The sequence below is a fragment of the Equus caballus genome, chromosome 1 (genome assembly GCF_041296265.1).
Source record: "Equus caballus isolate H_3958 breed thoroughbred chromosome 1, TB-T2T, whole genome shotgun sequence".
Taxonomy (NCBI): Eukaryota; Metazoa; Chordata; class Mammalia; order Perissodactyla; family Equidae; genus Equus; species Equus caballus.
The window spans coordinates 157700251-157721790 of record NC_091684.1 but is presented as its reverse complement, the minus strand read 5'-3'; the positions used below and the strand labels follow the sequence as shown (position 1 = coordinate 157721790).

Genomic DNA, 21540 nt, shown 5'->3' with positions numbered 1-21540 from the left:
AGCGCTTACCTCAAGAAGCTTTTCATGCATCCTCCCGCTCCTCCCGCCGTTAATATTATCTTTTTACATTTAACCTCATAATGTTTCTTTTTGTTGCAGTCATCACACTGTGTCGAAACTTGTTTACACGTCTATCTTTGTTACCTGATTATGCGCTCCTTGAGGACAAGGCTAGAGTTTATGCCTAGAGCAGACTGAGTTTCGAAATTATTCTGCTAAATAATGAATCATGTCCTGGCCTCATGGGGCTCACAGCACAGGAAAATCCTCGAGCACTGGGGTTCTCTTCGATCCCTTCGTGACTAACTCGAGGCAAACGTCCCAGAAGCCGACTCCAAGCACCCTGGCTGGGAAGACTGCCGGGAAGGCGGCCCTCTCCGCTCGCTCCTTCCCGGGCGCCCCGCGCACGCCGGCTTCCCCAGGCATCTCTCCTCCCCCAGCGCGTGACTGCGCCCTCCGGGGGTCGGGGAGGCCGGTCCACCGCCCCCACAGACGGGCGTGGCGCTCAAAGCCAGCTTCTGAGCGTGGCGTGGAGAGCCTGGGGGTCTCCTTGGTATCCACAAGCGGCCACGGGCGGCGATCAAAGTGATCAGAGGAAGGGCGCACCCGAGCAGGCGGGGCTGGGGTTGGCAGGCGAGGGGTGGCGAGAACGGGCGAGGCCCAAGCGCTAGGCAAGGGACTGCGCGGCTAACTTCCCCGCACTCACGTTTCCTCCCCGGGGACCCAGGCTGGGGTGGCGATCTCCTGGCCGCTTCATCTCTCCCCGCCCCACCATCCTCCAGAACCGCTCCGCGCCGTGGGGTACTGGACGCTCGGGGTCGCCCCCCGCCCTCCCCACGCTCCGCTGGCCGTGTTCCACGCCCCCTTCCCGCCCGCGCGCGCGTCGCCGCCGCCACCCGAGGGGGCGGGGCTTGGGTCCCGGCGTAGTCAGCCACGGTCCCAGCCTGCCCCGCGCCGGCCAACGAGAGCAAATCCAGTGACTCACCTCCGCCGCGCTAACTCCGCTCGCGCTCCCCTCACACACGCTCACGCCCGGCTCGAGATGGCGGCGGCGGCGGCAGCGGCGGGGGACTCGGACTCCTGGGGTGAGGAGAAGTTCCGGGGGCAGGGCCCGGGCCGGCGCTGGCCTCACGCCGAGGCAGGCACTAACGCGGCTCGCTCTCTTCCGTAGACGCGGACACGTTCTCCGTGGAAGACCCGGTGCGGAAGGTGGGGGGCGGCGGCACCGCCGGCGGGGATCGCTGGGAAGGCGAGGACGAGGACGAGGACGTCAAGGTGGGTGCGGGCCGGGGCTCCGGGCAGCGCGGGAGCGGGCTGGCGCCGTCGCGGGCGGGATTCCCCGCCGACGGGCGGACGGGCGGACTCTGGGCCCAGCGGCGCCGCCCGGGCCTGCGGGCCGTGGGTCCAGGCGCCAGCGTAGGGCCCGGCGGTGCCCTCTTCCCCTCCGCTCGCCGGCTGTATAGGCCGGGGACGGGCAGCGTGGCCTCGGTCTTCCTTGGCGAGCGCGGCGGCCCGGGCCCTAGCCCTTCTTGGAGGGTCCGCGTCCCGGGCTGCATTCCACCCACCAGCTGGCGACAGGAGGTGACAGCAGCGGCCGGGCCGGTCCACGTGCAAACTTCGCTGTCCGGAGTCGCTCGCCGGGATGAGACGGGGAAGTTGGGGATTGAACCGCATGGCTCGTCCCATATGGAAAGTCTTGCAACCCACCTGCTTTTTCGAGCTGAGGTCTCCCCAGGGCCGGTAACTAATTTATGTCCCCGAAGGCCCAGTTGTAGTATTTGTTCGAGCAGTTAGGTGAGTGAAATGTTGTTTAATTTCAACCTGTTTTTCACATAAGACAAATAAAAACAGCAAAGCGACATAACTTTTAGCCTTCCTTCCCCGACCCTGGGGTAAAAGGATAAACTGAGTCCTGAGATAGCCAGGGGTCAGAAACCTGAAAAATGGGGAGTTGACAGGAGTGAGTTATTCATCTAAACACGAACGATGTCCAAGAAAATATGGAAGATTTGGTGGTTGGAGTAGACGAGGGAGGCCAGTGTTTATTTTTTCCTATGCCTTGTAGGTCTGAACCAGATACGCCTTAGTCGTTTGGTTTTGAGAACTCTTGGGGGCTCATCATATGGCTTCAGATGACATCAGGACTACTGCATTCCTCGTGGGTTTTTTTTTCTTCTTTTAAGTAGCTACGAAAGTCTCAAGCCCAGAATGTTAAGACCCTTACTAACAAAATTCTCAAAATCTTTTTATGCTATATTTGTGCAGATAAAGTTTTGTATGGATTGGAAATGGTTTTTTTGTGGTTTTGATTCATTTAGTGAATGTTTTACTCTCCTAACGTCTCCCTTTCAGCATATACTGAGAACCCTACAATTTTTCTGCTTGGGTTGAAAAAATTTCTGCTAGCTAATCACTATGGACTTAGTACTGCTTTTGTTTGGATTTTACCCTTTTCTTCTGAGTCTGATGAGGTGGATGTTCAGTTTATCAAACAGCCAGGTTCAAGAATGAAGGGAGCTTTGCACACATTGGGTTTAATAAAAAGAGCAGTACTGTTGTGAAGATACTCAGATGGTTCATTAACGTGTTGTGTAGATGTGGGAATGGATTGTGTTGTCAGCCTCATTGCAAGATATTAGTTATCTTCCCATGTTGTAGCGAACTTTCTGTTTTGAGCCTTTAGTTCACATTGGTCCCTTCACTTTTTCTATGCATACTGGATGCAGCAGTTAAGACATCTGTTATGAAAGTTGGGAATAAGTTAGCAAATGAGAAGAAAAGATTAGAGAAATCAGGAAAGAAGTACCAGAAAATGAAGTTTGAATGGAGTAGTCGGGACTGATTGTGAAGTAGCCTGCCTGAGATTATTGAATCTAAATGGTATCAATCTTGATAAATATAATTCTGACCACTTGGAACTAGTTTTGGAGATTTACAAGTTGTAAGGGACCAGAAAGATCATCTTGTCCAGTCACTCTTTCAGTGCAGAGTCTCTTTCTTTTATACAAATAACTTATTTCTTTTATATAGCCTTTGATGTTGATCTTGGAGAAGAAAGCTGAACTTATCCATTTTATTTCCAAGTTGAAATGTTGGTTTATTTCTGTTGAGGTTCTCCAAGATTCCCAAGGTATGGTATCTATGGAGTAGTTTGATTCCTGGGCTTTGGAATTGGGCCGACCTGGGATTTTATTGTTGCCTTGACATTTCTATATTTGTAGTCATAAATAAGTTTTTTAATCTTTCTTTCTTAGTTTCTCAATCTGTAAATTGTCATTATAGGAGCTACCTAGGGGTTGTTTTGTATTTTAAGTGAGATACTAAGTCAAGCATTCAGCAGAGTTGCCTGGTACTTGGTAGGCACTCAGTAAGTGTTAATTCTCTCTCACTTCAAGATGTAGTCTTAATTTTTCTGGCTAATGGAAAATATGCTTAAGTTGTTTAGATCTAGTATCTGGGGCTTATTTTGTGCCACGTTTCGTGATTTCCTAAGCTCAGAAGGGGTAAGTTCTCTCCACAGTGGCTATTTACTGTGAATTTTGTGTTTTGAATGGAGTGACCATGATTCTCAAGCAAGTTTTTGCTTGCTCAGGGTTACCAATCTAGAGTTGAATTTTGTCAGCTTGGATGGTAGTGGATAATACCAAATTTCTGAATTCTAATGTTTTAGTACTTAATCCTTTTGTAAGGAAAAGCAAACAAGGCTTGGTTTCCGTAAGATTGAATAATCATAGTCCTTAAATATATGTGAATTTTTAAAAAGTCTTCAAACGTAAGATATGTAGAAACAGTAAGTCTTCAGTTTATGTCAGCATCTAGTGTTTAACTTTTAAGAATATACATTTAATGTTATTTGTAATGTCCTGAGAAATGAAAGAGAAAGTGAGGTCTTTGTTACAGTAATTTACTCCCGTAGTTTACTGTCTTTCGGTAGATATTATAGCATTTTGCTGCCCTTGACTTTTCAAAGAGCTTTCTGGCAGTGGCAGCAGTTGATTTAGGTGAAACTGTAGAATTGTTAATATTCATGGGAGGGAGCCTGTGCTGCTTCCCAGTTAAAAGGGTGAGAACTAGAGCATGCTTTCCTGTTGCACTGGCTTTCTTTTACCTTTCGTACTATCCTGATGTTTTGCGGAGGCAGTGGGAGGGAATTGTTCGCTTGACTTGTATCACTGGACGACTCCTCCACTGCTGGAATGATGTGTAGGCTGTGTTGACTAAGAAGGCAGTGAGTACCTACCCACTGCCAGCAGGGACAGTACAACTTTCACTCCATTTTACTCGGCTCCCAGCATTTCGGTAGAACAAATTAGAAGCTATATTTATTCAAAGGGTGTAGAGTTGTTTTGAGTTTAAAACTTCTCCTGGCTGTGTTCAAGCATCTCAGGCATTTGCTTCTATAATGTTGTTATAAAATTTGTTAAAAAGATCTTAGATAACTGACTTAGTGGAGAACTGCCTGCCTCATCTTAACCCATTCAGCCGTCTCCTAGGATCCTATCCTGGTTAATAGCTTAAATCTACCAAAGTAAAGACATTTTTCCAGCAGAAACAGCATCTATAAAGAAAGGGATCTATATTTCAGAAAAATGGGAGAGTATTGGGAAATAGTCAGAAGGTGGGCATTTTGCCAGAAAATGGGTATCTTGAAGTGTGTGTGTAATTTCTGTGAAAAATCCCAAACATACACAGAGGTGGAAAGAAAAGTTTAATAAACCTATAACCAATTTTGTTTCTTCTACATCTCCACTATTGCTTTCCTCCCTCGACCAGATTATTTTGAAGAAAATCCCAATTATATCATTTCAATACCCTGACACTTTTTAAACTCTGTTTTTAGTTAGGAAGCATGTTTGTTACTGAACAGTGTTTACCTAACATATTTGTCATGCTGGACCATTGAAAATAAGTCATTTATTTAGTGTTTAGTGTCTTGATCTTGATCTTGTTTAGCCAGGAATTTAAAGTAGAATTGATTGATAACAGTTCTGAATATGAGACAAGTAGGCGTTGAGATAGAATTCAACTGAGTGCTGAGCCATACTTGGTAGGGTGTTAAAAACTTAATGAATTGAATTAAATGAAGTAGAATTTATTGAGGAAGGTACCTTGGCTTCCAGAGACTAGCGTAGTTCTGAGATGATGGAAGAACGTTTAAAAGAACATCTTTTAAAAACTGAACTTTGCTGGGAAGTCCAGCCTTGCCAGGAGCTCCTTACAGAGTTCTGAGGCTTTCAGAGCAGATCAGTACAGCTTACTTTTATACCAGTAGAAGACTCTTTTCCTATAAGAGGTTATGCTTTATCTAAACCAAACTACTTAAAGAAAAAAGAGGAAGGAGCATGTGTCAGTTAATGGGCTATTGCTATGGGGCAGAAGAACTTTACTGCTCTTTTGAAGCTACTTCTATTTGATGATCTATAAATATATCTTGCTTAAGTTGGAAAGCATTTTCAGCCCTAAATGTGTTCTCTGATTGCACGTGACATTCTGCAGTTGTACGTTATAAAAATGACAGACCAGCCAACTACTGGCTACATTATTAGAAATAAAAAGAAAGCATGGCTTAAAATTTTTCTGTTTTGTTTTCAATTCTTAGTCATGTTTGATTGGGGAGCATTGTTTAAACTTGAAAGGCATCCATCTCTTTCAGAAAAATGGCTCAAATTATGTTGGATATGTATGTGTACAACAAGAATATAGATGAGCAAGTAGTTTATAAACAGCGTCTGTTCTTAGGAAGTTGGCTGTTTTAGGAGAGCGGTGTGGATGATTCTTTTGGAGATAAGTTGGATATTATAGTTGGAGGATTTATTGGCTATCAAAAATAATTGGGTAAGGAATTTAATTAGATATTGAAAGTCTCTTGAACAAAATAAGCATTTAAGGCTTACTAAATTACAGACCTACTTCCTATTTTAAGTGTTAATTTTATGTGTTTCTCTATGAACTCTTTGTGCGTTTTATCTGAATTTATTGTCAGCGTTTACAAAGCCCTAGTGTTTACAGAAAATTGAGCAGATTTGGACATTCTACCTTACATTTACTTTTTGAGCATCTGCAAATTTGTAACTAAGGAAACAAAAACTCTTTAAGTTCCTGGGGAAAGCTACCTGGTTGTTTGCTTTGGGGATTGCATTTGAAAGTATGACCATCTTTTTTTTGCTGACGTCACATGCTCCTTTCTTTAGGGACTTGTCCCTAGTATGGTAGTAACTTCGGGGCAGATTTGTTTCACGTACTGACGTGTAAGGGTTACAGGCAAGGCTTGCCTTTCATGGTCCTTTGATGAACTGAGGAGCAGATATCATGGCTGTTCTAGGACTTGTTGACAGGAACCACTGCTTTTGCTACTAAAATCCATTCTGTGGTGGAATTCTGTGGTAGCCTCATTATGTCTGCATTGATAGGACAGTTTAACCTGACTGTCTGGCATGAGGTTTATGCTTTGATGGGGAAAGCAGGACTGGGATAGGGGTCGGACAGAGAGTTGGTGTGAATGAGATCCTGAGGGAGCAGTGATATGGGAGGGGTGGGGGTGAGGTTTTACTGGGAGAGGGAACTGAGAGACATCAGCACTGAAAACAAATGCTCCTCTGTTGTGTCTTTTTCTCTATGTTGGATTTATTGAGATGGAGCTGCTTGTTTTCATCCATACCTCTCCCCTTTTGGTCTCCTAGTGCCAAAGACGGCTAGACTAGTTTCTTAAAGTTTGTAGAAAACCATCACAGGCAATTTGAGATGGGTAGCTGATAGGATAGCTGGGCATATCTTCTTAGTATGTGCCATAACCCTTCTCTTTGATGAGATTCCCTGTGATTCCAAGGGAGCTCATTCCAGAGCTAATTGAAAGAATGGCTTTTGGTGGGGAGGGACCTGGTTTCCAGATAATTATGTTATACTTCAGGACTCAGGTAAGAAGTCATGTTTACTATGACACTTTAAAGGAATTTTAGTCTGTTCAGAACAGGTTCCTTCGTTATTTTTCCCTGAGATTGTGGGATAGTTATCTCTGGACCTTAGTGTCCTTATCTGTAAAATGGAGATAAATTACGTTACTTAACAGGACTTTTTTTTTTTTTAAAGATTTTATTTTTTTTCCTTTTTCTCCCCAAAGCCCCCCAGTACATAGTTGTACATTCTTCGTTGTGGGTCCTTCTAGTTGTGCCATGTGGGACACTGCCTCAGCGTGGTTTGATGAGCAGTGCCATGTCCGCGCCCAGGATTCAAACCAACGAAACACTGGGCCGCCTGCAGCGGAGCGCGTGGACTTAACCACTTGGCCATGGGGCCAGCCCCTTAACAGGACTTTTTTGAGGGTTAACTGTGTTATTACATGGAATGCCCTTTGCACAGTACCTGGTACAAAGTAAGCACTCAGTAAATGCTATCTATTGTTACTATTAACATTACTATTATTAGTAGAGAGTTATAAATATGCACCCCCTGGAAGTAAGCAAATGGTCATTTAAGAGAGGCTATCTGAAGCACCACCTAAGCAGCATATCACTCACAGACTCAGCTTTCCTATGTTCTGTGAAGATTGAAACAACAGAAAACTCCTGCTAGTTAACTTTTATTTTTAGCGCTCTGGTTCCTTTTGTACTATGGTGTTTTGATACAAACACGTAAGCAAACCAGGTAATACAAACATTTGTTCTCTAATTTCTAACTCTGTGTCTTAGATGTCCAAACAATGATTTGCTTTCAATCAGTTAACTGTGAACTATGAGTTAAATTGCCAAGGTAAGGTGATTATAAAAATATTTTTACTTTTCTACAAAGTTCTTCCCACTCTGCTTGCATACCCCAGGATAGCCTTAATCAGGACATTTGATTTCTTTGGTGGACTTACAGATGTTTATTAAGAATCAAGGTTTGGTTGGTTTATATACCTGGAGTGATTCAGATTTATGATCTGTCTCCTTATAAAACCAGAAGCTTCGTGTCATAGTTAGGGTACATTAGTCAGCCTCTGCATCTTCCAGTAGCGTCAGAGCCTCCTGCTTTGCATCTGCCATCCTGTGGCTCAGCTTCAAATGCCGTGTCATAGTGTGCCTGGTGGTTGCTGAGACAACGGCCAGGCTACCTATAGATTAAAGCCCTACTTAAATACAGGGCTGTGTCTATCTCTGTTAAGCTTAAACCTTCTAAATTCTGTGGACCCTTTAGAAAATTGCTTAATACTTTGTTTCTTGACTCCTCTTAAATACTGGGCTTAAATATTCTGTAGGTTTAATTCATTAACCAAGGTTATGTTGTATGGAATATCACTTGAAATATCGATTCATTGCCTAGAATGTTGGATGCTTTTCCATATGGGTAAGTCAGAAGTATAAAGTTTTCTCAATTTTTTATTTAAAAAAAATTGTGCATTACTTTAAGAAAGGCTATTAGTTTTGGTTTGGTTGTCTTGTGTTTTGTTAATGGAGAAGCTTTCTTAGAGAATTAGACAAGTTGATATAAAAGTTCATGTGGAAAGACAAACGTGCAAGAATGGCCAGGAAAACACTAAAAATCCCTCAAAACCTACATGAGGGAACCAGCCCTAACCTATAGAAAAACATACCATAAAGCCGCTGTAATTAAAGCAGTATGGTACTGGTGCATGAAGAGAGAATAGACTAGTGGGATAGGCTAGAAAGCAGAAATAAACCAAATGTCCATGAGAATTTAGTATATGGTAAATTAAGGGCAAAGGTGGACTTTTTAATAAATAATGCTCTAACAACTGCATAACCATTTGGAAAAAATTAAAATTAGATTCATACTTAACACCATAAAAAGAAAAAACTCCAAATGGATCAGCAATGTAAATGATAAAACAATGAAAGCATACATGTTCTAGAAGAAAATTCATTACTGTAAGAAAAAACTATCTAACTGACTCAAAAATACACAGGGAATAAAAAAAAAGATTGGTAAATGTTACTGCGTAAATGTGGGGTGCATAGCCCTTCATGGGGAAATACAAGAGGCATTTCCATTAAGAGAAGAACAAGGCAATGATGCCTATTATCTCTGCCACTCTTCACATTATACTAGAAGTTTAGCCAGTGGTATAATTAGATAAGAGAAATTAATGGTGGAGATGTAAGAATTGGTAAAGAAGTAAAGTTATCTCATTTGTGGATGATGTGATAGTATACCCGGAAAACCCTAGAGAATCCATGATAAAACTAATTTGAGTGATAAATGAATTCTATAAAGTGTGTTGTTAGTGCTCTCAAGTTGATTCTGACTCCTAGCAACCCTGTGTACAGCAGAGTGGAACACTCTCCTCTCTTTATGCCATCCTCTCATCATCCGGAGCTATATCAGACAGTTCTCTGCTGCTATTCATAGGGTTTTCATGGCTACTTTTTTCGGAAGTGGGTGGCCAGGTCCTTCTTCCTAGACTGTCTTAGTTTGGAAGCTCCACTGAAACCTGTCCACCATGGGTGACCCTGCTGGTATTTGAAATACTGGTGGCATAGCTTTCAGCATCACAGCAACATGCAGCCTCCACAGTATGACAACCGACAGATGGGTGGTGTGGTTCCCTGACTGGAAAATGAATGTGGGCTGCAGGGGTGAGAGCACCGAATCTTAACTACTAGACCACCAGGGCACCATACAAAATTTAACGTACAAAAACAATAGCTTTTGTATACACAAATAATAACTGGTTAAAGGACATAAAAGGAAAAAAACTCAGTTTACAGTAGCAACAGAGAAGATGAAATACTTAGGAATAAACCTAAAGAGAAATGCGCAGACCTCTAAGAGAGAAACTCAGAAGTGGACTTGAACAAATGGGAAGATAGCCCTTTTTCTTGGCTAGGGCAGCTCAACGTTATAAAGACGTCTGTTCTCCCAACATTGATTTATAAATTTAATGCAATACCGAAAAAATATCAGCAGGTTTGTTTCTATGGAGTTAGACAACTTGATAATAAAGTTCACTTGGAAAATTAAACATGCAAAAATTATTAATGGTGGTCCTTTTCTTTAGGATAACTGGGATGATGATGATGACGAAAAAAAAGAGGAAGCAGAAGTAAAACCAGGTGAGCCACAGGAGTTCCTCCGTTTTTGGTTTTGTGTCTTCGTGAGCCTCTGGTGCTTATGTTAAGACAAATGACAGAATGCTCACAAAATTGAAAATTTTGTTACTTGGAAACCAAACATCTTTCCATTCTCACTTTATTCTCTTCTCCCTGCATTTCTTCTCTCCCCTCAAAATGTGATTGGATTAGATATCTGCCGTTTTTCTGTTTGAATGATATTGTTAGGAGAGAGTAGAGGGTGTGGCATCATAGTTGAGTGATCTAAGTCCTGCCTAAAGGACTGTGGGGAAATATCAAGGGAGATGTTTGGGTCTTAGGGGTCAGGTTGGAAAGGACAAAGGAAGACTCCCAGAACCTTCCCATTCTTGTTTGCCAGGAAATCACCATATGAAATTGGAGCTGGGAGAGGTTTGGTTTCGTGAAGTATACAAGTATCATGTCTGCCTCATCCGTAAACTGGAAAATATTCAACATAACTGTGATTAAAACATCTGTTTACTTCCAGAAGTAAAAATTTCAGAAAAGAAAAAAATAGCAGAGAAGATAAAAGAGAAAGAACGACAACAGAAGAAAAGGCAAGAAGAAATTAAAAAGAGGGTAGGTACTGTTCATTTTCTAAAGTATAAAATTCTCACATCAGCAGTAGTACAGCGTCTTAACAGGCAGCAAGTATTATTACCTAGCTATTTGAAGGGCTTCGTAAAGACTGTAAATAGACAGTATCAGATAAGTGAGTCTCCAAACTGAATTTGTGGTTTTTGCAAAAACTAACCCTGGAAGCTTTATGTATTAGATTGCCTTCTAAGTTTTCACAAGCATTCGGGAACAGCGATGATTCTGTAGTGACCACAGTCAGTGATTTTTGCGAGTGCCTGCAGTTCTTTCTAGTTGTGATCAGTCTTTATTTGCAGTGTTCATATCGAGTGAAATAAAAATATTGTTTCTCTGCCATCTAAGTGTTTTATATAAGTGTTTTTGTTCTTGATTATTTGGAGCAAGATCAGGAATATTAATTGATTTGTTTTTTGAATAGGAAACACATTTACATGATTCAAAAATCAAAACAATATTAAGAAACACTCCCAACCCTTGACTCATTTATTCTTTTTCTCTCCCTTTATCTCTTAAGTAAATATTGATTTCTTACAGCTCCAAGTTGTCTTTATGTATTTGGATACAATTATATATTCTTACTCCTCTTTTAAGTTTGCACCTTATTTAATGTATCATGGAGATCTTTCCATATCAGATCATAGAGAACTTTCTTGTTTTTTTCTTGACTCTCTTCATTAAGAAAAATTTCAAACAAAAAAGTAGAGAAAATAATGTAGTGAATAATCATACACATCACCTAAATTTAATAGTTGTTAATATTTTGCCATATTTGCTTCATTGATTCTTTTTTTGCTAAAATATAATCAAGTAAATAACAGTGTGCATTTTACCTTTAAATACTTCAGTATGCATCTCTGAAAAAACAAGAATATTTCTCACATGATTATATACCTAATATAATGAATGATAATTTTTTTTTAACATTCCAGTAGTAACATTTAATGAGTACTCATTCTGTGCCAGGTGCTGTTCTAAGCCTTAGACATGTATTATCTCATTTAACATTCCCAATGATTCAGCAAGGTAGGGGTATTATTATCCCACTTTACAGATGAGGCACAGGGAGGTAAAGTAACTTACCTAAAGTCACACGCTAGAAAGTGACAGAGGCAGGCTTCAAACCCAGGCAGCCTGATTGTACTCTCATGGGTACCAGAAGCTCCTACATTTTGTAGACCTATAGTAAACTTTTTTGTTGATGATGAGAGTGATTGCATTATTTAGGAGTCCTTTGGTTACAGGGGACATAAAGCACATCAAGATGGCTCCAATAATGAATGATAATTTTTAACATCATCTCATATTCAGCTGATAGGTATTTTTCTAATTGTCCCAAAATGTCTCTTACATATCGTTTGTTCAGATGAAGACCTTGCATTGCACTTGGTTGTTAATATATCCTAAGTCTCCTAGATTGACTGTCTCTCTCTTTCTCTTTAAAATGACATTGACTTATTGAAGAGAGTGGCCAGTTGTCTTATGGAACATCCTACCTTCTAGATTTGTCTGATTGCTTCATTATAGTTGCAATTTCCTGTAACTTGGCAGTTAAGTCTAAAAGTTTGATTGGATTCAGAGTAAGCATTTTTTATTGGAATACTTTAGAAGTAATGCTGTGTGCTTCATACTGCATCACGTCACATCAGGAGTCATATAATGTCTGTCCTATTATTAGTGATGCTAAAATTGATCACTGGGTTACTGTGGTGACAGCCTGATTATAAAATTCTATGTTACAATGTTAACTCAGGGCCAGTCTTCCTCAGCAAAAAGAAGAGGATTGGAAGCAGATGTTAGCACAGGGCTAATCTTCCTCAAAAAAAAATAAAAATAAAAATAAAATTCTATGTTACAGGATTCTATTATAAAATTACATGTTTCTTCTTGCAAGTAATCCAGTTTTATGTCCAGTTCTCACCCAGTAGTTTTAGTATCATTCATGATCATTGACTAATTATTTCATTAGGGATTGCAAAATGGTGATTTTTCTTACTCTGTGACTTCTCTTCCATTTTTTATTGGCTGGCTTTTTTTTCTCAAACATCCATTCCTATCCTCTCCTCTCTATTCCCTATCACCTCCATAGGAAACCATTTTCATTGATTTCTGGTTTATTCTTCCTCATTCTTTTTTTTTTTTTTTTTTTACCTTTTTTTGTAGCTAGGTGATATTCCATTGCCTAGAGGTACCATAATTTATTCCATCAGTGTTCTATTGATGGACAGTTAGATTTTTTTTTCCCAGTCCTTTCCTTAATAAACAGCGCTTCTGGGAATAATCATATATGTGTGTCATTTCTAATTGGTGTAACCATATTTGTAGGATAAATTCCCAAATGTGAGATTGCCAGGTCGAAGGGCAAATCGCATTTGTAGTCTTGATAAATGTTCCCAAATTGCCTTCCATATGGGGTTGCACCAGTTTACCAACAATGTGAGAGTGCCTTTTTCCCCCAGTCAGGAACATTTTAGATGTTTTTAAATAATTTGTATATCTAAAAATATCTACATATGTATTTCTGTGATCAGAACAAGCAATGGAATCTTTAAGTCGGATAAATTGTATTGATGCGTCTTTCTTAGTCATTAAAGTTAGAATTATACTTATTTTGTTGTATCTTGATATTAGTCTCCAACATAAAGAAAGCTTAGTTTGAGTGTACTCAGTTTATCTTAGGCCAAGTATTGAGTTAAGATATATTCAGTTTTGATGCAGGAAATACTTAATGATGTCCACGTCTGCTAAGACAGTTAAGTAGAGATATGTCCCTTTTTCATTCTAGAAAGTGTTCTGAGATTTCCTAACATGGCATAATGACCTTTCTCATTTCATCTGCTCCATGAGAAGTAAATTGTGATCTGTTTCAGAAGTGGACTTCTGAATCAAAATCTTCAAACTACACAGGCATGGATAACCATGAATGGCACAAATTCCCTTCAGTTTTTTCCCACTTTAAAAAAGATAGTAAAAGTAATACGTATTTGTTGTAGAAAATTATCTCACAGTATGTAGAAATGATATATGCTAAACTGTTAACTGTCATCTCAGAGGAGTGGGATTAGGAAATAATGACAGCTCCTATTGTATGTTTTTGTTACAATGATAATGTGTTACTTTTATAGTAATACAATATAAGATAAAAAAATACAGGGAAAATGTTTTTCTGAGCCTTTGAAAAAAACATGTTTTTTAATGTCTACAAGTATTGTCATATGGATGTGCCATACTTTATTTAACCATTCTGTTGTTGAACGTTTTAGGTTGTCTCTGAATTTATTTGAAATAATAAATAATGCTCCATTGGACATCCTTGTGGTTAAATATTTGTATGCATCTTTGGTTTCTTAAGATAAATACCTAGAAGTGGAATCATTTGATTAAAGTGTATAAAAATATGTTATGATTTGGTACATATTACCAAGTTTCCCTAGAAAGGTTATTTCACTATATAGTCTTAGCAGCAGTATACGAGAATGCCATTTTCACCTTGTCTCTAATCTCAATTTCTTATTTTTAAAGGGCCATAGAAATAAGCTCAGTTTTCTGGATTCAAATCTCAGCTCTGTCACATTACCAGCCACGTCAGCCTTCTGTTACCATAGGCAGGTTGCTTCAAACCTTTCTGTGCCTCAGGTTTTTTCCTGTAAAGTTAGGATAAGAATATCTAAAGTGTTTAGAAGAATGTGTGAAATACAGTAAGCACTTAGTGTTTATTGTTATTTATAATTGTATGTGCTTATAAAAAAAAATCATACAATACGGAAATGTACTGAGTCCAGCATAATCCCAGCCCTTTAAAATTTAATTTCTGTCTCATTTTAGTTAGAAGAACCTGAAGAACCTAAAGTGTTAACACCAGAAGAACAATTAGCAGATAAACTCCGGCTAAAGAAATTACAGGAAGAGTCAGACCTCGAATTAGCAAAAGAAACTTTTGGTAAGTGGGGGTGTGATTGCAGTGCAATATTGAAGTTCGAAGTGAATACTGTGGAAGTCTTACTAGTTATGAAAGTTCAGAAAATGCCTCCTTTTTGAAGAAACATGATACTGGCTCATTTAGCAGTTTTTTAATCTGTTTATATTTGAGATTTCATTACTTAGAGTGAGATACGTGTTCAGATTTTTGAATAATTATGTTTTGAGTATCAAATACAAGATTATTAAGATAAAAAGTCATTGGACCCAAGTAGGATATAATGCTGCTTTAAATGTATTTATCAGCTGGATGAAATGTGAGGTCTGTAGCTTTGGGATTTAACTATTGAACTGACTTGTAGGGCTGTGCTGTTGTCTTAAGTCTGGGTATGACTTAGACAGTAGCATGCTGGTCCTGATGGGGCATTCAGCTTCTGCTGTGCCTTCTTGTGCTAAGAGTCATTTCTTTTTGCAGCCGTTCTTGGCCCTCACCATGCCCTATCTGTAGAGGGCTTCCATTTTTGTGAGCCATGCCTGCACTGTCGTTAGTGCATGAGGTAACAAACATGTTCAGGATCCTGTAAAGAGAAAAGTTCGGAGTGTTTATGTGGCACAGAGGGTAGGGTAAGAAACATGACCAGAGAAATAGTTAGTATTTAAGAGCTCTCACTTCATTTAACCAAGTTTGTTGTTGTCATTACCCATTGAGTACTTTTCAGAGTAGAAGACTGTGTTGAAAAAGTTAAATAACTTTGAAATTGAGACTTAGAGCCAAGAATGATCTAGTTATCTTGATTTCCCCCCACCCTTCCTCTTCTTTAAGATGGATCAAGCAGGCTGACTGTAGTGATCATTCTCCTTTCCACGGAAGTGTGACCTTCTCTCTCAGTGGGTCTCTAGCAACCTGAAGAGTTGCTGTGCTGTGTGTTTGGCATGTTTGAGCTGTACTCATCTCATTACAGAGGGCACTCGGCCATTATCCTGTGTCTTCATTGGATAGTAAAAGCTTCTATGTGTTTATTACAGAGAAGGGTTTATGCAGTACCCGTAAATCCTAATATGGGACACCAGTTACAGATTAAAAGGCAAACACGTGCATTCATATAGTCATCGTTTGGATTTTAATGTTGTGTTTCTTATGCTAAAATACTGAATCAGTGATTTTGTCTCTTAGCCTAGAATCCTTTTCAGCCAGATTAATTGTTCTGTTGGAATTTAACATATGGTTTACCCCTGCTTAGCTTCTGGAGGTAGTTAGCTGGATATTTTCACAGGAACCATTTTGTTTTATTTGCTTTTTTCCTTTTCTCCCCACTTTACCCGTGGGCTGTTCTTGGACAAACACTTTAAGAGCATCCCTTTTATGCTGGAGATTCCTTTGGCAGTCAGCTGAAGTCTCTGGGCCTCTTAATATGTTTTTAAATGCATAAAATAAAAAACACAGGATTTTACTTATAAAGGAAATCTGTTATATTGAAATAAGTATCAAAATATTAAAATACTTCTGTGATACAGTGATTATGTGTTTCTTTATTAATGCATTAAGATTTATTGGCAGGTCTAATAAATAATGTAATTTGAAGATAATGATGACTGTGAATAATATTTCAAGATATCTGCAACAACTGTAAGGTGGTATGAAAATATCTGATCTCTATTGGTAATAGTCAAGGATTGCTGATACCACTGTGATTTGTTGCCTGTAATCAAAATGAAAGGAAATGCTAAATTAGAGGTTAGTAAAAATAAAGCTATTATTTTTATTTCTCGTCCAAATTTGCAGACCCCCTGAATTCTGTGCAAGGATTCCAGTGGACCCAGGTTAAGAATTTCTGCTTTAGAATGAAATAGCAGGGTTATCCAGATAGCTAATTGATTTATAAACTTTTAAAAATCTTTCTGATATTTTCAGTGCTCCCTTTCTCCTACAGGTGTTAATAATACAGTTTATGGAATAGATGCTATGAACCCATCTTCAAGAGATGACTTCACAGAGTTTGGAAAGTTGTTAAAAGATAAAATTACACAATATGAAAAGTCACTATATTATGCCAGTTTTTTGGAAGCCTTAGTTCGAGATGTGTGTATTTCATGTAAGTAATTCTAATCTCGAGCCCCTGTGGGCTGATTTTAGTTAATAGGGGCACATCATACTCAGGAAGATGGAGGTTAACTTTTCTTTGGATGCTATAATTTAGATTTCAGATTTGCTTTTTAGCAGTTACCTTGGGAATGTTGTTCTCAAATAACTAGTTGGGGTAGTTTTGTTTTTGCTTTTTGATGCTGCCTTCTTGATGTTTTTACAGTGGCTTCCCAAAGAAACACCTGGGCTTTGTTAATACAGCAGCTAATAAAACACTGGCTTATTTTGTTATCTAATTATATCTTGAAAGGGGCTACGAAGTTTCTTTTGGGGAAAATGGTCTCTGGGCATACAGGATTTTAGAGCTGAGTGAGACCACAGGGAGTTATCTGTTCATTTTCCAAATGTGGAAGCCTATGACCAGGTGCAAGTTGCTCAACAGATCTGGCACCCATTCTCTGGGTCCATGGGTGTGGTGCCATGACCTGAGAGGAGTCATACATTTCAGGGGCAGGGTGTGGGACCAACAGCCAGGGGTGGTGTAGCTCTAATGTAGAAGGGACTGGTTTTGCTAGTATTTTCTGTTTTTAAGATTGAGAAAAAGGAATTCTACACAATGAATTCTAAATTGGGTTTTCTTTGAGAAATTATGACTAAGCTGGGGTTCTGAATTTGACCAGTGAGTGATATATACCCATAGTTGGTATTTTATTCTGCATGTACAGTCATATGCCGCATGATGATGTTTTGGTCATATACAGTGCTGCATACACAGCAGTGGTCCCATAAGAGTACCGTATAGCCTATGTATGTAGTAGGCTATACCATCTAGGTTTGTGTATGTACACTCCGTGAATGTTCACACAATGGTGAAATCGCCTGATGCATTTCTCAGAATGTCTCTGTCATTAAGTGACATATGATTGTACTATTTTTCCTGTCTTTTTTTTTTTTTTTTTTTTTTTTGGGGAAGATTAGCCCTGAGCTAACATCTGCTGCCAATCCTCCTCTTTTTGCTGAGGAAGACTGGCCCTGAGCTCACATCCATGCTCATCTTCCTCCAGTTTATATGTGGAACGCCCACCACAGCATGGCTTGCCAAGCAGTGCCATGTTTGCACCTGGGATCCGAACCGGCGAACCCTGGGCTGCCGAAGCGGAACGTGTGAACTTAACCGCTGTGCCACTGGGCTGGCCCCTATTTTTTCTGTTTTTGAAAGTGCTCTCTAACCAAAACTGAACACTTTTTTGGTAGCTAAAAACTCGTGTCTGTTTCTAGCTTTATATTTTTATAACAATGGATGAATGTATTGTCCACTAAACAGGCTTGTCTCCTGGTAGGACGCTTGAGATTTGAGATATCTACTATTTTCATTTTAGTTCCTCTGCTAGAAAATGGAGACCCCAAGGGGTGGGGAGTTGTCATCTGTAGCTTTCAGAATTGTTCCATGTTCATTCAGCTTCTCCTCACTGAGCGTGAAGGATACGTTATGGAAGGACGTGGGTTGGGTTATCCTCTGTGTGTTGGAGACTGGGTAAGGAAGGATGGTAGGGAGCACTTGTGAGCTTTAATGATACTTCCAGTTTGTCTTTGATCAATGGTGTCGTGTTGATTACAGGTCATTATAAATTTTTGTTGTTGAGTTTCCCATTTTAAATAGTTCTAATTTGTAAGCCTAGTCATAGACTGAATGATTCTTTACCATGTTTTGTTAAACAGGGAGAAATTCCTGGCCTTTTCAAAGTTACTGAAGTTAATGATGGACAAATTAGATTTCTCATAACACTTGTGAAAGAGTGTATATTTTGCTTTTTCATATTCCTCAAAATGCTTAAAAATTAGTGGTATGCCTTTTCTTTTAGTGGAAATTGATGACTTGAAAAAGATTACCAATTCATTGACTGTGCTTTGCAGTGAAAAACAGAAGCAAGAAAAGGTAAGGAGCAAGGTGTATGGGGAGATATGTATCACATTAGGATGGGAGTGTAGGCATAATATTCTCAAGTGTAGTAGGAGCCTGACCTAATAAACTTAAAAGTCAGGCAATTCACCAGTACCATTTAAATTGGAATAGAACAGGAGTGTGAGTGCCATGACCATCCTTTTGTTTACAGACATGTTCACAGTCGTCTTTTTTGAATTAATAGAAATTTCCCTGGGTTAGGTCTGGGATCTCCCTTAAGAGAGGTAAAGTTTTTCTGGGACCAGAGGCTTTGGGTCTCTATGAGGGTTGCTATTACCAGATAAGATGCCCATAATAGATAAAATCTCATGAATTAACTCTCTCTTATCTTTAGCAAAGCAAAGCCAAAAAGAAGAAGAAAGGTGTGGTTCCTGGAGGGGGATTAAAGGCCACCATGAAAGATGATCTGGCAGATTATGGTGGTTATGATGGAGGATATGTACAAGACTATGAAGACTTCATGTGACATTTTATCTTCTCCTGGTGTCTTCTTTCTGTTGCCCACAATCCCTTCAACATGTAGCACAACTTCCTTTCCTTTCAGTTCTGCCAAATGCTACAATCAGAAGTGCAGTATCTTTTGTGCTGGTAATTTAACCCCTTGACAACTTAGGTGCTAATGTGCAAAAGAGGGAACTTGGATCTTGCTGCCAAGGGGTGAAAATTGGGAACCTCAGTTGCTACTAAATCATAGTTTAAAAAAACAAACCTAATAATGTTGTCATTGTTGCTATCTGATTCCATAGCAGCAGTCACTAAATTGGAAACAAAGGTTGCAGCACGACAAAAAATTGTGTAGTATTTACCAGCACCCTTCAGTAATACAGCCTTAACCATACCTCCTTGAACTACTTCATAACTTGTCAAGAAAAGCAGTTTGCAGCAAGGGCATGTGGTATGCACCTAGTATTATAATTGCTTTGTCTTAAAATTGAGCGTGAGGATATTAAAAATACATTGTGAAGAAGACTGCTTATCTCAGAGTGAAGATACAGCGGCTGAAAAGCACTAGTTTGATACTTAAAAATTAAATGACCAAAACCCTCCAACTTTGAAGCTGAAGAACGTAAACCTCTCCAATATTGCATTACAAGTTGTGGAATCTCTTGAATGCATAGACTGTCCAGTTTATATTTATCAGACTCTTCTACTGATGGAGTGCTTCACATGGGGGAGGGAAACTCTTTACCTGTTTTATTTGCCTGATTTAAGTGTCTGAGAAACAAATATCCTTTGTTTTCCTAGGCTGCGATGGAATAACTTTAACAGGGTTTTGGCATTTCCTTTCCTTTATAAAACATGCTCAGCAAACTGCACCAGTTAACTACAGTTTGGTAAATTGTTATGTTAACAATTATGACATCTGCAATGTTTTATAAAGCAACTAATTTAATAAAATCACTATTGTGAGGACTTAAATTTTGTGTTATCTCCCAAGAGAGATTTTTGGAAAGAATAGAACACAGCTCTTGGGACCAGAGTTCTCTATATACTTAATAAAGCTTAATAAGTGCTTGACGAGTAGTTTTAGCTGTAAACAAAAATGATTTGCCAGGCCCTTAATAGTGTCACCCTAGAGCAACAAAGGTATAGGGCTGCCTTATTATTATTTATTGGGGAAATTATTTGGTTGTTTAGATCCTAAGGCCTAAGTATCTAGAAGAACTATTTATTTGGGGTAGTTGAGCTTATAACTCAGGTTATAGCTGTAAGCATAGATTAGCTGATCTTTATTATATATTTTCTTTTAAGCAATTTAACCAAATTTGTGGTTGGGGTCTTTTTGAAACTGTCACAGAATCAAAAGTAGGGACAGAACAAAAAACGTTTTTAACTTGTCTTACATAGGAAATAGCCTCCGTCAAGGCTCTGTAGATCACCAAGTGGAAGATGGCACCATCTACTGATCTGAGGAATTAACAGAAAGCAGCGACTACACAGCAATAATCACAGCAAATAAAGATTGTTTTAAGGCAGAGAAGGGCTAAGATTTCCTTAGCAGTAATAATGACATAACACTGAATTTAAATATATTTTATTACAGAGATCAGTTTCTAACAAATGGAAATGTATCATCTGTTCCTTAACTGTGTAAATAATATTAAATTCCTTTGAAACTGGAATCTGCAGGCATAGATATTCTTTAATCGATATTGTATCATCTCCTAAAGTAGAAGCCATCCTGAGGAAGATGGAGCTTTTGATTTTAATACGAACATCTATATAAAATGGTATAGATGAAAATTAGTCTTACATAGGAATTTCCTTGTGAAAATTCTCTTATTCTTTACCCACTATTCACAAAGGACTTGTATGATCGGTCCTGGGGTTTTGCAACTTGGACAACAAAGATCCCCAATGCATCACTCTGCTCTGATCACAGACAGCTGTCGATACCTCATTTCAGTACAGGAAAACAGGCACCCATGAAATCTTGGCAGTAGCCACCCTTGTGTCATCTGAGTCCATCTAACCTGCTAGCATGTCCTTTAAACAGCACCCTATCTGAGGGTCCTTCAGAAGCACATTTACAATATCACAAAATTTGTGTTCATAAGCTAGTTTGTAATACAAGTAGACATCTTCACAATACGTGAGTAACTTCTTCAGGTTTTTCACAACTGTGTCGGTAGGCTGATGTTGTTTATATCTAGATAAAGAAACATCAGAATGTACAGGTTAAGATACTGTATCTTGATTGAGGGCTGTCAGCTCTGACTTATCACTAGAGAGGAGAGGGTGCTGGAGTATGGGGAATTATCTAAGGCTAATATTAGCGGGTGCTTGATAAACATTGAAATTATTTCATTAAAAATGAGTATTTAATGCTCACTTTTATTAGAATAAGTTCAGTACTCTAAAGGGGACCTCTGATGTTAGAGATTTCGGCACCTGAGGCAGGCTGAGTAGCCATC

At 39.4% G+C, this 21540-nt stretch overlaps 2 protein-coding genes across 3 annotated transcripts in view; one reads left to right on the top strand and one right to left on the bottom strand.

Moving 5' to 3' along the window:
• The first annotated feature begins 206 nt into the window (after positions 1-206).
• EIF3J (eukaryotic translation initiation factor 3 subunit J) lies at positions 207-20748 on the top strand. Its single transcript, XM_023618559.2, has 8 exons — positions 207-1085; positions 1172-1275; positions 9995-10049; positions 10555-10646; positions 14487-14601; positions 16511-16672; positions 18525-18598; positions 18960-20748. The coding sequence occupies exons 1-8, from the start codon at positions 1043-1045 to the stop codon at positions 19089-19091; spliced, it is 777 nt and encodes a 258-aa protein (XP_023474327.1). The 5' UTR covers positions 207-1042; the 3' UTR covers positions 19092-20748.
• The window catches only part of SPG11 (SPG11 vesicle trafficking associated, spatacsin), a 77643-nt gene continuing 76747 nt past the window's right edge, over positions 20645-21540 (bottom strand). For both annotated transcript variants that reach the window (XM_070237562.1, XM_070237569.1), the window contains one exon: positions 20645-21275. In XM_070237562.1, coding sequence (XP_070093663.1) covers positions 21095-21275 — 181 coding nt within the window. In that variant the 3' untranslated portion in view covers positions 20645-21094. The remainder of the gene's footprint in view (positions 21276-21540) is intronic.